General features: G+C 42.0%; 1 protein-coding gene across 3 annotated transcripts in view; it reads right to left on the bottom strand.

The window, feature by feature from the left end:
• The window catches only part of PPFIA1 (PTPRF interacting protein alpha 1), a 49,378-nt gene extending 36,142 nt beyond the window's left edge, over positions 1–13,236 (bottom strand). For all 3 annotated transcript variants that reach the window (XM_062495637.1, XM_062495635.1, XM_062495636.1), the window contains exon 1: positions 12,973–13,236. In XM_062495637.1, coding sequence (XP_062351621.1) covers positions 12,973–13,236 — 264 coding nt within the window. The remainder of the gene's footprint in view (positions 1–12,972) is intronic.
• Positions 13,237–17,042: the final 3,806 nt, after the last annotated feature.

Genomic DNA, 17,042 nt, shown 5'->3' with positions numbered 1-17,042 from the left:
CTTCACGTGTCCCTCTTGGACTGACCTATCTAGGCTTTGTCATTAACACTGCTCAATCCTAAACAGGCAATTAAGTTTTAACGTGTTTACAGTTGCATAATGTTATTGCTCTGGAATGAAACTCTCACTGTTCCCAGTCCACTTTGGAGCTGGCAACAGAATCAACTGCCTGGCATTTGACAAGCCAAGAGAGCCAAAGGACTTCTCCCTCACAGCCAGCAGGTACCAAACCTATGCCCAAGAGCAAAATGGAAAAGCTTATAGCAAGCCCAAGTCTCCATGGCAATAAGTAGGTTTCCAGTGACCATCCTGAGTGAGTTGACTAAATTTATGCACAGCGTTCCCAGAGCCTGAACTACAAAGCACAAAATCCAGACTTCAGTGCTGGGAGCTTTCGGAAGAGCAAGGAAACATAAATGGAGAAAGGCAGGATTTGGCAGCTTGGCAAAAGGAATGTAGGAGCAACAGGAAAAGGGAGGTAGAAACACATCAGCTCCATGTTCTTCCCCCTGTAACTCCCCTTCCCTGACTAACAAACACATTTCATCCATGTCCTGTTTTGGGGGGCAGGAGGCAAAATACCAGAACCCAAACCTGGTTTGGTCCAGCCTCTTGCCCCTCTGAGAATGAAGGGTTTTCCTTTCACCACATGAATCCCTGTTCAGACCTCACACACACAGCAGCAAAGTCTGGAGTGGGAGCCTGCAAGCCCTTGTGCACACAGCACTGGAACCATTAACTACAGCCTGTCCAAACCTGGACTAGCAAAACCCTTACTGCCTGGCCTCCTGCATTTCACTGCCATGAAACCCAGCAGAATGGTGCTGTTAGGTACATGGGGACAGGGCAAAGCCTTGTGCAAAACCAGATTTTCGTGCATCACTGGAGAGCCAGCATTCCCTGATCACACACCCTGCTATGGACTAAAGGGACACAGGGCAACCTTCCAGGCTCCTCCGTTCTACCCAGACCTCCATCCATCCACCCACCCACCACGGGGAACAGAAAACCTCATCGGTCACTCCTATTACAATCTGCGGATTGCTCTGCATCTTCTGTAGAGTAATCAGCCTCGGGATCATCAAATCATTCAGAATCCCTAATTTCTCCAGATAGTTTGTTTATCTTTTTACCAGCCTTAACAAATCAACATAGCTTGTTCAAAGCAGGGTAGATCACACAGGGTGATCAATTAACCCAGAGCAGACCCAACCCTTTTTTTTGCCAGCTTTTTAAACCCCTTTTAAAGCTACAGATGTGTTTCAAATCAACCAGTGAAAGAACTCCACCAAAGTACCTGGTTTTCCCCCTAGGGCTTTCTCCAAATACTCAACTGAGGGGGCAAACCTTGCAAGTTAGCAGAATGCACAGAGGATTAACAAGAAATTAACGTACTGAGCACTAACTTGAAATACCAGTTTTAAGTTATTTTCTTCATTTGTCTTTGTAAAAATACTTATGAAATGTTGCCTCTATTCACACAACACTGGATCTTCTGAGTAAGGAAGTTCAAAAGCTGAAGCATTACAAGAGAGCAAGAACAGGAAATGCAGAAGCAGCCCTCAGATTTATATGAAACTTGGCATCTATTCATATGCAATGGTAGCAGAAAACTTTCTTCCAATCACTTCATTGTGGTGTGGCTATGCAAAGAATTCCACCTTAGCTGCTCCTTGGTGTACAGGAATACACCCCCTGAAAGGGCAGATAAGGTACAAAAGTATTCAGAACCATACTGAGCTTGTTTTCTTTGGAGAAATGACCAAATCAGCTAAAATATGCAACAGGAAAACTTTAGTCATCGTTGAAAAACAGGCTTTTCAACCTGAGATGGCTACTTTCTGCAGAGCAGTAACTGTGAGAACAGTTGATAACAAAGTAATCCTTTCCAATACTGTACCACTCCAATCACCAAGATTCCAGAATAACAGCTTAATTTAACACAGAATAAGGCTACAATACTTGGGGGGTGTTAGAAAATACAACTGCAGTGATAATCAATGAACTGTAGGGGTTTCACAATTGGAATTACCACATTCCTGCACCCCCAGCCCAGTATATTTTGATTAGGAACTAATACAGTAAAGCAGCAGCACAACTTCTTAGGTGTAGCTTTAGGCATCTCCATTTTTGGAGTCTGTGTCAGTGAAGAAACATACCCACACCCATATCCACCATGGCAAAAGGAGAATACACTTGTACTTAATTAAAGAGCAAGAATCTTGCATTACCAGTTTGACAAGGTATGGGACAAAACCAGTCTCCATCTTTAATATGACAGTAGAGATATTTCACTGAAGTTTTTCCTCTCCTCACACAAAGCTGGTCAAGATTTCCTGGGATTCCATGCTGGATAGCACAGCATGCAATCCTCCTTGGGGATGCCTAACTGTAGAACAAATGAAAGATGTTCTGAGAGTATTTAAGAAGCTCTGTAATTTTCCTGGGACCCCCATTCTGGAGACAAAGCAGCTGTAGCTAGATCTTTTAAGCTATAAACAACATTGAATTGTAAATTTATTTTGGCAAGAAAAAAATATTTTTCTGCACATCAACTCTCAACATACTGCACTCACAAGAAACAGCACAATTCTGGCTCAGCTTGCATTAAATATTAAATTCCTATGACTTTTATGAATTAAAAATCATTTAACTCTACATACTATGTTCGAGTCATCTTATGACTAATACTGCACAGTTCTCTTACAAACAGACCCAGGACAAGACCTATCATGCACAACTATTTCAGTGACAAGATACTTCTGCTTGCAAAAACCATGAGTAGCAGCTCAGGCCCTGCCCTATTGTAATCGTTCATCTTGGCCTCTGGTTGCCAGCTTTAGTTCTGTGGCTAGCAGCTGAAAAGTACTTTTTTCACACTCTGTTAAGAGGGAATGCTTGGGAATAGCTGAATAAGGCTGGCCAAGCCACCCTTATTAAACAAGCACCAGCATGTACTTCCCCCTCAGTGCTCTCCTATTATATATACATGTATTTATTATTTTTGCCGAGTGATGAACACTTCAGTCTTATAATTTCAAACTTGTTTAAGCAAGTAATACTCACTGAGAACAGCTACGTGCCTTCAGCAGGAAATTCGACTTACCAGCTCTTCACATTTTGTTTTTCCTGCTTCTCTGTACCCTATCACCCAGTTTACAGGCTGAGTGGATTTACTGGGCTAACTGAAGCTAAGTATGTCCAAACCTGTGATATTCTGAATGAATTCTACTGGATCATTCCATGGAAAAGTTCCTCCATTTTAGCAAATACTCCAAAACAAAGCAATTCCAAAGTCCACGCAAACAAAAGCAGTCTCAGGTCCTACAACAGACACATCTGCTATCTAAACACAGAAAAAACTAGGAAAAAAGTCAGCAACATAGATTAAACACTGAAGAGCTGCTTCAGGGGGCAGGTTAAAGCTTTCTTTAAAGTTCAAAGTAAATTCTGTCTGCCACAAAAATAAATCCATAACAAACAGTTCTAAAATTGATGACTACCTGAACCCAGACAGCAGAAGGAAACCAGGGAGATGAGCAAGGCTATAATGCAGAGAAGAAAAAAAAAAAAAACAACAATCAATCAATGACAAATAACTGAACAAAAGACAGGGGCAGGCTGTCGATATGGTGCTACCACTAAAAAATGCTGAAGTGAAAGACAGGTTGGTGGGGAACCTGTGAAGCTCCTGTTCCACATTGGACTAAAAACAAGGCAAGGATGATGCAGCAGGAAAGCCCTGCAGCCTCCTACTCCATTGAGATGTAAGCAGTGCTTGGCCCATTTCTCCTTGACTTCCCAGGACTTAATCTTTTATAACCACTGTACAAAATTCAGGAGAAGGTTATGCAAGGTTAGTCTCCACAAACTACAGCTACAAAGGGATCAGAGGTACACCAACATCAGCATAAAAGAGACCTTAGGAGGGGAAAAGGATAGCTAAAATCCTAAAAAGCTGTTCCATTTCTACTTTACATGCACCCAAGTAATTCCAGATTTCTTGAAACAAAGACTTAGCTTTTGGAAGATAATGGTCTGGAACCACGCCCTCCAAAGACATTCTGAAAATTCAAGCAACATGTTTTAAAAAATAAATTACTGGATGCACCTGCCTCGTGCTCTTTAACATAAGGCTAAAAGAATGTTATGACCTTCCAGTCATTTTCCCATGAACTACAAAAAGGTGGTCATGCTGTATGAAAAATACATTACTCAAGAATAACATAAAGATTCACAGAGGTATCTCAAGGCATCCCTGAAATTATCTAAACCAAACTTTTAGTCATTCCCCCAGTGTATTACAGTAAATAGAGCTTTGAAGGGATTATCTGAAATTGGAAATTCACCTTACACAGGCGTAAACATGTGGAAAGCCCAACTAGATTCAACCACACATCCAATATAACCCCCCACACGGGCTCTGCTCTTCCAGCCTTGGGTCTCCAGGGCACAACATCATTCTTTACATCCAAATTAGATTAACTAAAGAACTCTAAGCAAGAGAATCACATTTATTAATTTTAATTTGGAGCAGAAGTTTCTTTTACTTCTGGATTTGCAAAGCAGTCCATGCCTTAAATCCCAGTAGAAGCAGAAGATTCAAGCGTGAGATGCACCCAGGACTTTAAATACTCCACACAACAGAACCTTAAAGTATATAAAATTACAGAGTCCAACTTCCTACTGGGAACAGCAAATCCACCAGCACAAGCTACAGGGAAAAGCACAGCAAATAACAGAATTTAGGTCTGGTACTATTAGTTCAGCAAGGTTAACAGAGTCTCATGACTCCTAGCATGTTCAGCTCACAGGTTTCCCAATTACAGACATGAATGCAAAGAAAATGAGAGTTTTGACTCTAACTTTCTACTGACAAAAGTATATATTGCTTAATAATTGTGACAGGCTAACATAGGACAATTGAGAATCCACAACTCAAACCCACAGTTTAAATCCTGCCACTGATCAAGACAGCAGTCCCATCAGATGTGCACAGAGGTCCCTTTTTGCCCAATTTTCTTTTTTAAGGCAACTTGGGGGTGCACAGTGAAAAAACTTCATATCAAGCATTCTGTAAAGCAATAGAGCAATTCCACTTTGAGATCTCTCCCTCCCTTTTCATGACTGTGCTTGAAAATTCAAAAATAGTTTAATAAAAGTGGTCATTATTTATGGAGATAACCAGGGATATAGTACCAATAAAAAATGGGAATTTATGATACTCTTTAATGAGTGAGGCCTGTCCACATTGAAGAACATTTAGCTTTTACACCAAGGATTTTGGTGGCCAAAATTCCTTTTCAAGTAGTTCAAAATAAATCCCATTTCTCAGCACTGGACACTGTCAGTGTTGAAGACAATGATCAACAGACTTTACCAACTACAAATTAATTTCTTTATATGAACATTCACAGATCCTTCAACTATACACCTAGCCAGTCTCAATTTTGTACAGGCCAACACAGAAATTATTTGTTTAAACTGCACATGTTAAAGTGGCTTTGTTTTGTTTGGCATTTTTAACTATGTAAATTACTCAGCTCCATAGGCTTATATAATTAAATATCTATTCTGTGCACTGCTCTGTAAATTTGAGGTAGGAAAAGCAAATCTCACTTCTCTCTACAGTACAATGTTTAAGGATCTCCATGCTTTACTCATTTTTACCAGATAATCTACCCTGCCATTCCATATAAAAGGTAAATATGCCTCTAAAAGCAATGTTATGTTCTAAGTGTATAGAACCAAATTTTATATGCATTGATGTGAGTGCTAGGATAAAAAAAAAAGCAAGCACTGTGCTTCAGAATATTTCTCTACTACTGGATACCCAACTCTACTATGTACCAGTAACAGGAGTAAAGCAAAGCACAGCATGGCTCAGACTATACCCGAAGAGAAATTACTGTTCTACCTAAAGAAAAAAAAAGAAAAAACCAAAAAAGAAAAAATCATAATTAAATTCAAAAATAAAATCAAGAACTGCGCATTTTCGTATCATAACAAAGAAAATTGCTTGTTTTCTAAAAAGAAGTTCTTTTATCTCCCTAACAAAATTCAAAAGGTCACAAATCAAATTTTTCAAGCTTTTTTCCAAGTGGCCCTTTAAACAAGTCCTTCTTTAAAATCTGTCCTGAAGATATCTGATTATGCTCAATACTACTCATGTAAGGATCTTTTCATCAAGGAATCACAGAATCCTAGAATGGTTTGGGTTGGAAGGGACCTTAAAGTTCACCTCTGCCATGGGCAGGGGCACCTTCCACCAGACCAGCTTGCTCAGAGCTCCATCCAGCCTGGATTTGAACCTTGGTGCACTTCACAGAATTCGTAAAACAAAAGACTAACTCTAGATATTTATCTTTCTGAACACATAACCAGAAGACAGATGAATGACAGGAATATGTGGACTGTTTCTTTTCATATGCATCCATCAATAGCCATGACATATTTCAGATCCAACCAAAATTATATTTCTCTTAAGATCTCCACTACCATCCTCAAAAAACATATCCTCAGTAGACAGTAGCATAAACACACGAGCAAAGTTCAAGGCCACTGTGGAACAGCAAAACAGAAGATTAAGCAACAAAGCTTCTCTTTTGAAAAATGCTGCAGCTCCAGCCCACTGCAGAACAGACCACAGAGCCTTGTCAGGCTGATCAGAAGAAAAAGAGCTGATTTTCAGTAGAGCTTATGTGAAACCAAAGGTCAAGTCTGAAAGAGATGAAGGTCATGGGCAAAAAAACAAAAGGAACCAACTACTCACATCAGCTTAGAGGAAAACACCACATCAAAATGAAAGTGAGCATTAACTTGGACTTGTAATCACACTCCTCCAATTCTAAACATCCAAACTCCCAGAGCCATCTCAAGAGACCTGCAGATACAGATTCAGCTCCCTACACAATCATCTGAAGTTTCCAAAATGTAGAAACATTATTTCCCTGTGCCTCTGTGAAAAAGTCAGGTTGAATAAAAAACTCACTCCATTCAGTAGCAAAATAATAATTCTTCTTTCAGCCCAGAGAATGTGAAAACATTTTTCCTGGCAAGAATTGCATTGCATTTACACTTGGGGAACCCACAGGCAGGATTACAAAAAAAAAAAAAGACACTTGGAAAGTTATGAGCATCCAGATTACCTGACACACACAACACAGATTTATCTCTTCTCGGTATTTGTAGCTTGAGATGTACATACACAAGAGATTATGGTGAGTATTTACTAATATATGTCAACAGATACCAGTCAGCCTTACAGACTAAGTGACTTAAGCTGCCTAAATTGCCACAAGCAGCTTACATAAAGGCCTCAGTCATATTCCTTTAAAAATGGAAAACTAAAAAATAAATCCTCAAATTCAATTGTGAAGTATATTGATGGAGTTCTGAGATGCAATGCTAACTTAGAGAGAGGAAAAAAACAATTATTAGTAGCCACTTAAAACGTTCTTTCAAAAAATTCAAGATCTCTGACAACACTCAGCTATAAGGGGCCTGCATATATTAAAACACAATGTGTCTTCCTAATTCTATGATCAAAACCTTCAGTGAATAAAACCAACATTCAACTCTCCTAAATATATTACAGAAAAAAGTTTCAGGCCACTGGACATGAAAGCACTAAGAATTAGTAGGGGTGTAGGGAATTGTGAATTCATGTTAAACAAAGCTGGTTTTTTTTTTTCTGGAATTGCAATTATGTAGCCACATGGAATCTTCAAGTTGCTACTAACCATCTTCAAAGCACTTTTTAGTTACACTCTTAGAAAAGAATGGAGGAAAAAAAATAAAAGGTAACAGAGCAAGAATTCTCTAAATACCAAAAGACACTACCTGTTGTACCAGAGGCTACAGGCAAGCTAGCATTGATGAGAGTACACATGTGATGTTCATCTGGTTCTAAATACGTATTTTAAATACTTTGTTTTGATTATAGCTCTTTTCACCTAATATACAGCCTGTTTTTGGGCTGCAGGCTAGACTAGAGCATCCCAAGCATTAATAAACCCACTGTCACATCTGTCCACAGTAGCACAAGAGTAGGAAAAAATCATCACTAGCTCCTGTTTCAGTGCCTCATCTACTACCAAAATAAAAAGCATTTCTGTGCAGTCACCAAAAAAGTCTTCCTAAAAATAAACCAAGGGAAATAAAATCAATAGTTTGGACTTCACCAAATCTGATCATTAAGGGGATAGATGGGACATCATTCAGCAGTAAATTTCACCCCAAATTTAACAGCTGTAAAATTCATCCTCAAATACACAGAAACTCAAAATGAATTCCAAATTTAATCTAGCTAAATGGTCTATTTATAATCTAGCAAACCTAAATTAAAAGCACCATATAAACAGCTAGTTGCTAACAATAGGCAAACAGATGTCTGCTGGGCAGGGGTGGGATGTTTCAATAAACAAACCCAAACATATCCACATGAGAAACCAAGAAGACAGAACCAGTGCTGGAGACTCAGTGCTCAGTATACTCCACTACATTATTTAAGTGCAGCTACTCCTTTCTGCCCAAGCATGGAGCATTACCTCAGATAAATTCATACTTGGAAGGTTTGGAGCAAAAGGTGCCTGTTTCTATAACTTGAAAAGAAGGAAATATTAGGGAACCTGATGTTCACTGATAATCAGCGAAGAATTCTGAATGTTAACTCCTATCTCCATCTGACTTAAAGTACTGTAAAGACAAATCAGTTCACTAATTGACTAGCAGTAAACCAAGTAGATTTAGCAACTGAAACACAACATAGATGTCTGACAGTGCAACAGCAAGAGTCCTGTTCATCTCTGCTGTCAGAATGGGGCAGAAGCAGTGGAGGATGTGCCTGCTCTGACATCCATGTGAAACCCCTTGGCACCTCCAGGACTCCTGGGCACTCTGCTGAGATTAATGACTGCTATTCAGAAGTCAGCACCAGGAGCTGCCAGAGTAAGAAGAGCAATCTATGGCACCTCGGGGCTGAACATCTGGGAATGCTGGAAACAGAGCTGCACTTCACGCGCTGAGGAAATTTCAGCTGCTGCAGAGCCTGGCAAGGCCTTTGCTTAATGTGTTTTCTGCCACTGTGTTCTTCGTACTAGGTACAATTCAAAACCTCATTTCTACATCTATGACATCCTGTATTACTCAAAACTTGTCTGGAGGAAATCCAAATACCACTATTCATAAAATGGCAACGAAATCCTTGAGTCCATCATTTCAGAACAATGCCAGGGCACTCCTTGGGCCAGGTGTTTTGATATTTCTTACATGTGAGGCATTGAGTATTTCTGAGATTGTTTAAGGAACATCACTCTATAGGGACATACCTGAACTTCACTGAATATAAATATGAACTGATACATGCCATTTTTAACTGAAGTGAGAAGCAGTGATAAAATATTTACTATGAATAGAAAGCAAGTTTTACTTTAACCTTCTATTTTGCTTACCTTGTACAGGAAAAAATAAGGCATGGTAAATTTAAGACCAAAAGATCAGAGGTGCAAGATTAAGACGGACCTTAACATGTGTTGCTTCATATTTGTATTGTATTTATCAGCTTATAAAATTAACATACATATTAAAATTTTCATCCTGATAACAACTGCTATGAATTCATCAACTGTGCTTTTATTTGTGATAGGCACCAGAGTCACTGGAGATTAAATTCTGGTCTTCACAATCCAAAACAAGCACCAGGTTTTCGTTTACAGAAAACACCTATGTGAAATTCTACCAGCAAAATGGACCCTGGCCTGCAACACTTTAATAGCAGAAACAGTAGTAACTTAGGCCTCATTTACCTTAGGTTCAAAATTTAACCTTTAAATACAGTTTTACAGATTAATTTATAAATTTGAAGCACACAAATCTTGAATTTAGTAGAATGTACTCTAAAAGTCACATAACAGGCATTATTAAACCCACTAAGACCATAATTATAACATAAACACATTGTTATAATTGTAAAGTTCTTCAAGTATAAAGTTAATGCTCTTTTTATTTCTGTGAAAAATTCTAGAAAGAATAAAATTAAGTTCTAGCACAGCACTTTGATTTCCTCAAGTTCATTTTCCAAGGTCAGAGTACAGTTTGACTAGGGTAATCTGTAATAGAGGAAACTCCCAGAAAACAAAGAGCATTGCCAAGAATTCAGTTATTTTATCAAGGCAGTGGTGATGTATTTCACTTCCAGCTGTCCACAATAAAAACCCAGAAAAAGTCAGCTTTACTTTAAGTAAATGTAACAGGTAAAGCACATCTATATAAGATTAAAATGTGCTCCTCTCAGTGAATTAGACATCCACAAAAGCTGCCTTACTCTAAATAGCTGTCCCAGGTTTATGGAGCTAGAACTGATGCCTTAAATTCCCAGCTGCCCACCACACTAAGAAATGTCACCATGAAATGTGCATCACTGCTGCAGGAAAAACCGAATTTACTTTTAGAATCTCAGAGGTGCAAATACCGATTTGCCATTCTGAAATTAATTCTATATACACCAGTGTAAGCTTCTTTCTTATATACAGAAAATAGTGAATGTAAGGAATTAAGCACAGGGATGCCATGAAAAATTGAGTATCTTCACAGCAAAACCAGAAAAGTAATTCTGGTATAGAAGAAATCCATCTGGCATTCCTGTTTTTATACCAGGACTTTCCATCAGTCATCAGAACAGTCTAAAACTGGCTGCTTCAGCTAAAGATCTAAACCAGGAAAAGTACAAATAGAAACAATTCAATTCAATACCTGTTAAGATAAAGTAGTCTAAAATCAATTACAAAGACTTGTTACAAGCCAAGTCTGAGAAGAAATAATACTTTGGTTACAGAATGATTTAGTAATTCATGAAATTACACTGGTCTTTGCAAAATTATTAAATTAACCTTGCAGATCTACTAAATTAAAAATAACTACAATGTTAAAAAAAATTTAAATCCACAATATGTATCCCTTCTTTGCTGAAAAAATATAACAGTTATTTTATTAAATTGAAAGATATCCTGACTTTACCCTCCTTGAAATCCACAGCAAAACAACGGTTCAGTTGAGACAGTAGTTCGAAAGAATGCTCAGCTTGAAATAATTAACAAGAAAGTTTGAATAGTTTCAAATATTAGTCATCATAAAGTTTTGACAGTGAACACGTGCTAGAATTTTTTTAAAAACGCTTCACCTCATCAAAAATTTACACCCATGAAGGAACTGACTACTATAACAACATTAAAAACTGCATCAACATCAACACAGAAGCTACTTCTGATGTAGCAACAATAATGAAAATATTTCTGATTTTTGAAAGCACCATAATCACTTGAGCTAAGCACCATTGAGGACAAAAGCAGCAGTTCCACAAGATGAAGGGTGTTTTCCAACAACAATCTATAAAAATCCATACACTGCTGTATGTTTATATAAAATTACAGCAAAATTTCTCCCTCAACTGACTTGCTTTTCCAACAGATTTCACATGAAACCATGCAATTATGGCATTCCTGAAAAGGGGAACTGTTTATTAATCTTCCAGAAATGTTTAGAAAGTGATGGTTACATGCAAGTAGCCTCCTAGATTTAGGAAGGAAAGCTGAGAACTCTAAAGGCAAAAGGGGAACAGCAGAGTTGAGAGCTGGGATGATTCTGCTCAGCCACAAATTCACGTCTAACACTTTGCAGGTCATTCAAGTGATTAATGGCCTCCATTAACGTAGCAGACCTGACACAGAGGATGAGGAGAAGCCACAATTATTACAACGAAAAACCAAAGAACAATTTTTGCCTGCAGCACACGATTTAACACGGGCAGCAGCAAAGGCTGGAAACTTCTCCTTTCTGATTTTCATCACTGTAACAGAACTAGATTAACACGTGTAACATTTTCCTTTCTATCCCTCAGTAATTACCAGCACCAATTACCATACCAAGACTCATAGAGTGATTACCTTATAATGACAGCAGTGAAACAGAAGGATTTAACACCACTGTTTGAAAGGGTATGAACAGTAACTACAATATTTAAGGATATGGGAAACATTTGTAAAAGGCACAGCATCACACAACAACAAGCACCATGCCAGAAAGCACAGGGCTGTCAACAGTTAACCAACACCCGAAAGCAGCCCCTGCTTTGCCTAGAACCAATCGCTTCTCAACATGTTTCAAAGTCCAGCTGTATTGTTTTTAATTCAAATGGATGAACCCCGAAGAGTTCTGCAGACATCAATCACCTTTCTTAACTATGCTCCTTACGTAACAAACCTAGCACTGCAGGCCACGTGCATCCTTCACAAGGCACTAATTAGGAACTCCTAGCAGGACCAAAAAAAACCAAAAAAACAAACAAACAAAGAAAAAAAATCTAAAAAAAACAAATCCAAACTTTTCAAAAGTAACTAAACAGGTTAAACAACAAGGTCAGACTTCTATATTGCCATGACAACTCAGCATGCATTCACAAGGTAGCAGTCTTAAAATTTTTAAATCAAATGTCAGAATGGTCTGTATGGAATTCATAGAATCCCAGAATGGCTTCTGTTGGAAGGGACCAGTTCCAGTTCCAACCCCCTGCCATGGGCAGGGACACCTCCCACTAGACCAGGTATTTTTTCTTAAGTACATGAATGAATCAGGCAATTAAGAAATAGCATTTCAAAAGTACTAGTTGCAGAAAAAAGTCCATCAAGTTCTATTAAACAAAAGTATGTAGATACCATTCCACGTTTATGCTAGCTAAGCTGAAGAGATTCCAGAAACAGGGAAAGCAGACTGCAAGGAAAGGGCTGCTTCTTCCCTGCTTTCCTTGCTTTTGCATCTTTCTCAAAGTGAGCAAGCACCAACAGATCCTTCAGGATAGATTCACCTTCCCCTAAGACAACCTGACTCTCCAGTAAATCAAACATACAACAAGCCAACAGCACACCACAAACAACACAGAGATCACTGAAAAATCCCTTCCTTCCCAAACGTCCGTACCTGTGGAAGTGCAGTATTGAGCTGCCTCTGCAAGGAATCCCTCTCATGGCCAACCTCGTGCAGCTTGCCCTGGGTGAGCGCGAGCGTCTCCTGAGTTTCTCGGAGCGTTTCCAGCAGGCGATCCCTTTCTTCCAGCATGGACACCATTAACTGCTCAAAGTGGGAATCGGCATCTGACTGCAACGGGGAACCTGAACCGTGGCCTCCATTTCCCCCGGCGGGAATCTCGGCCTCACTGATGGTTGGCATCACCTCACACATCATCTTGAAACAAAACGAGACACAACAAAGGCCAGAAATTTCGGTCAAACAAACCTAAACAGGATCTTTGAGTGCTGCCCGTAATACCCACTTAGCTCTCCCCAGGACAGCATCAGCAAAGGCTGCCAGCACCCTGGTGTTTGCCACTATTTCCTTAGGGGTGGAGAAAAGCTACACAGTCAACTTAATCAAGGCTTCGCTTCATAACGAGAATCTTGTGACTTCTTGCAAAACCAGATTTCTGCAGCTACGTCTCAAACTGTGACCTCATTTTGATGGATTTATGTTTTTGTGAGGAGTAAACTGCTGCCGAGATCTTTAAAAAACAAAACAAAGACAAAGGCATGCAGCCTGACACTAAGAATTATACACTTCACCCAGTAACTGATTACACTGCACGTTTTGGGAAACATTATCTGCTTCTTCCATTGCTTCAAACATACAAAGATTGTATCTACAACAGTACTTTGAGCTTGTAAAAGGTTTATGGTAGTGAAAGTGATGTATGGTAAATGAGTGGTAAATCCAAATAATCCAATTCAGGAGATAAAAAGCAAAAAATTCATTATGAAGTAGTAGCAGCTGTCAATGTGGACAGCAAAAGTAAAGGTAAGCAAAATTAATTAAAGGCAGAGGATGAATGCAGTTAACAATGCAAATGAGAGCACTGCACTACTGGAAGCGAGGACACTGTAAATTGGGAACACCTCTGAGAGACCCTAACAGATCCCCACCAAAGCTAAGGCCTCAAGGTTTTAAAAAGCAAGGAGAAAAACCCAATCGTGTAATTACTGCACAGTACACCAACAAGAAAGTTCTTCAGGCAACCTCTCTCAAAAACACAAACCTGCAAGACCTTAAGGCAAAATCAGGAAAAGTAGCTCTCCCCAGCCTCTCAAGTACCACAAACTCTGTTCTCAGCCTTAAATTACACACTCATATCTGAAAATTTTAAGAGAACAATTCATTCTGACGTCTTACTGTGCATCCTCTAAATCCCTTGAAAGACTTGGAACAGTCTGAGGTGCTTTGTAACATTTTCATGCATGCTTACTATAAGCCCTGAATTTTCACCACTACGTTATTTACCTTGCTCAATAAAACGAAAAGGCTTGGAAAACAGGCCCCAGGTCTCCTGCAGCACCAGTTATTCTCTTTTTTAGCAGTTTTCTGTTATCCCCCAAAACCTTTTGGATTGCAAAGCATCCATCCAGCTCCAGTCCAATGCCTGTTTAATCGAAACACACGGGGGAAAAAAAAAACAAACCAAACCAAAAAAACCTGCCGAGTTCCAAGGAAAGAGCAGATCCAGTAAAAAGCAGCAGCTTCAGCTAACTCTCCAAGTCCCCGGCACAGAAGAATGTGAAAATAAACTGTCTCAGCCTCCCATCCCTCTATTACTGGCCCATAGGTCCTGCAACAGCTGGGATGGAAGAATCATGCGCTGACGAACAAAAAAAAAAAAAAAATAAAAAAAAAAATAAAAAAAAAAGAAATATAGTCCGATGCAGAGGTGCAAGAAGCTTCAATAGTTCTTCGCTCATGAATTCCACTCAGGTCACAATCGCATTATTAAACAGAGTACGGACAGCAGGGGAAAACAGCACGAGCTTTCTTGCAGAGGATTTGGAAAAGCCTCCCTTCTTTTCTCTTGTATTAATTCCAACGGGAAGCTCTCCTTCCAGTTTCCTGGGTCTTATTTCAAACATTTATAATCCCAAGAGCAAGGCGCTGGCGTCGCTTTAGAAGGCGAGCAGGGAGCGAGACCTGTTGTTTCCTCCGCACTAGTCTCGCAGACGATGCTCCGCAACCGAGAGCGGGGAAAGAAAGGACCCGGCAGCTCCGGGGGCACCGGCCCGGTCCCGCCGCCCCCGTTGCCTGCCGAGGGCCCGGCTAACAAAGCTGGGGCGGAGGACGCGGGGCTGGCTCTCCCGCTCCCCCCGCCCGTCTCGGGGAGCACCGGGCCGGGCCTCCCACCTCGCCTCGCTCGCTCCCCGCCGGAGGCCCCAGCGGCGCCGGGAGCGCGGCCGGCCCGGGCCCCGCGCAGCGAGCCCGCCCTCGCTCCGGTCCCTACCGAGCGGCGGGGGCTGCGCCGCGCCGGGACGGTCCCCTCGGGCCGGGCCCGGCTCCGCCCGCCGCCGCCTCCACGTCCGTGGTGGCGGGCGCGGGGTCGGCTGAGGCCGGGTGGGTGGTGCCGGCCGCCCGGCGGTGCCGCCACGGCCTCAGGGGGCGGCAGAAGCGCTGCGCGCCCGGAGAGCCGCGATCGCCGCCGCGGCCCCGCCGCTCCCGGCCCCGCTCGCCGCCTCCTCCCGCCGCTCCCGGCGCGCTCCGCGGCTCCGCATAAATCAGTGCGGCGCCCACAATGCACCGCGCGGGGCGGCGCGGCCGCTCCAGTCCCGCTCCTCGGCGCGGGGGACCCGGGTTCGAGACCCGCTCGGCGCTGCGTGCTCTGTCACCGATACTGCCGCCGCCCACGCCGGCCGCCCCGGAGGAAAGGACGGGAGAGCCGCAGCGGGGCCCCGGGCGGGAGGAGTGCTCGCTGAGGACTGGGAACAGGGCAGGGCTGGCGTGGTCCCGCAGTCGCAGCCCGTGCTTGGGGCCTGCGTGTGGCGGCCGGGCCGGGCGGGATCGCAGCGCCTCGCCCCACCCCGGCTGCCCCTGCCCGCTCCAGCGCCTCGGCGAGCTCGGAGGCTGGGACATGCTCTGGGCACCTCAGCTCCAAAGGCCATTGAGGGGCCGGAGCGAGTCCGGAGGAGCGGATGGAGCTGGGGAAGGGTCTGAAGTACCAGCAGAGGCTGAGGGAGCGGGGGGCTCTGCCTGGACAAAGCAGGGGACACTATCTCTCTCTACAACTCCCTGAGAGGAGGCTGGGCTCTAGTTGGTCTCTTTTCCCAGACAACAAGCGACCGGACAAGAGGGCATATAATCTTGAGCTGCCAGGGGATGCTTAGGATGGACATTAGGAAGAATTCCTTCACAGAAAGGGTGGTCAGACATTGGAATGAGCTGCCCGGACAGGTGCTGGAGTCACCGTCCCTGGAGGTGCCTAAGGAAAGGCTGGATGTGGCGTTCACTGCCATGGCCTGGTTGACACCATGGTGGTCAGTCGTGGACTGGACTCAATGACCCCAGAGGACTTCTCCAACGTTACCCATTCTGTGATTCTGTGGAGTGGAGCTGCCAGCTCCCCAGCACAAGGGGAGACTGCGCTGACATAGCCTGTTCTCCACAGGAAATTTGGTTTGGCTACATTGACTATTATTTTTCCAAAACACCATGGAAATGTTTTTCCACTTGCATTTCTATAGCTTTTGCTCTCTTCCTGGAACCTTCACCGTGCCCATGACTTGAAAGCTGAAGTCTGCTGGCAAAGCTCAGAAAACTCCTCTCTTTTTATTTGTGCTACCACCCTGATATAAAGTATTTGCATTTTGGATCCTATTGTTGCTTTTACAGTGGGAAGCTCTAAAAGGCATCAAGGGCCAGTTAGGCAGAAGTAAGTCATGCCAAAAAGTGGCAGTCCCTGCACAGAAGGTTCTGCAGATTTGTGGCTGGATTATGTGGATTAATTTGTAAACACAGCATCTCCACACCTAGCACTGGATAGAAAGGATCACTAATGAGTCAATCTTCCTTTCCACCCATATGAAATTCTTTACAAGTTTACTACATTGTGCTCTTTCCCTTTGGTACCTGAGCCTTTAGAGTGAATTCAAGTCACATTTTTTTCACATTTTTTTAAGCTTTCCCTGCACAGCCATGAGGTCTAGATTACTTTTTTTTTTTTTTTTTTACTTCCTGCCGATGAC

The sequence above is a fragment of the Cinclus cinclus genome, chromosome 6 (assembly GCF_963662255.1).
Source record: "Cinclus cinclus chromosome 6, bCinCin1.1, whole genome shotgun sequence".
NCBI classification, from domain to species: domain Eukaryota; kingdom Metazoa; phylum Chordata; class Aves; order Passeriformes; family Cinclidae; genus Cinclus; species Cinclus cinclus.
Note: the sequence above shows the minus strand (reverse complement) of the source record. Positions and strands in the feature narration are given on the sequence as shown.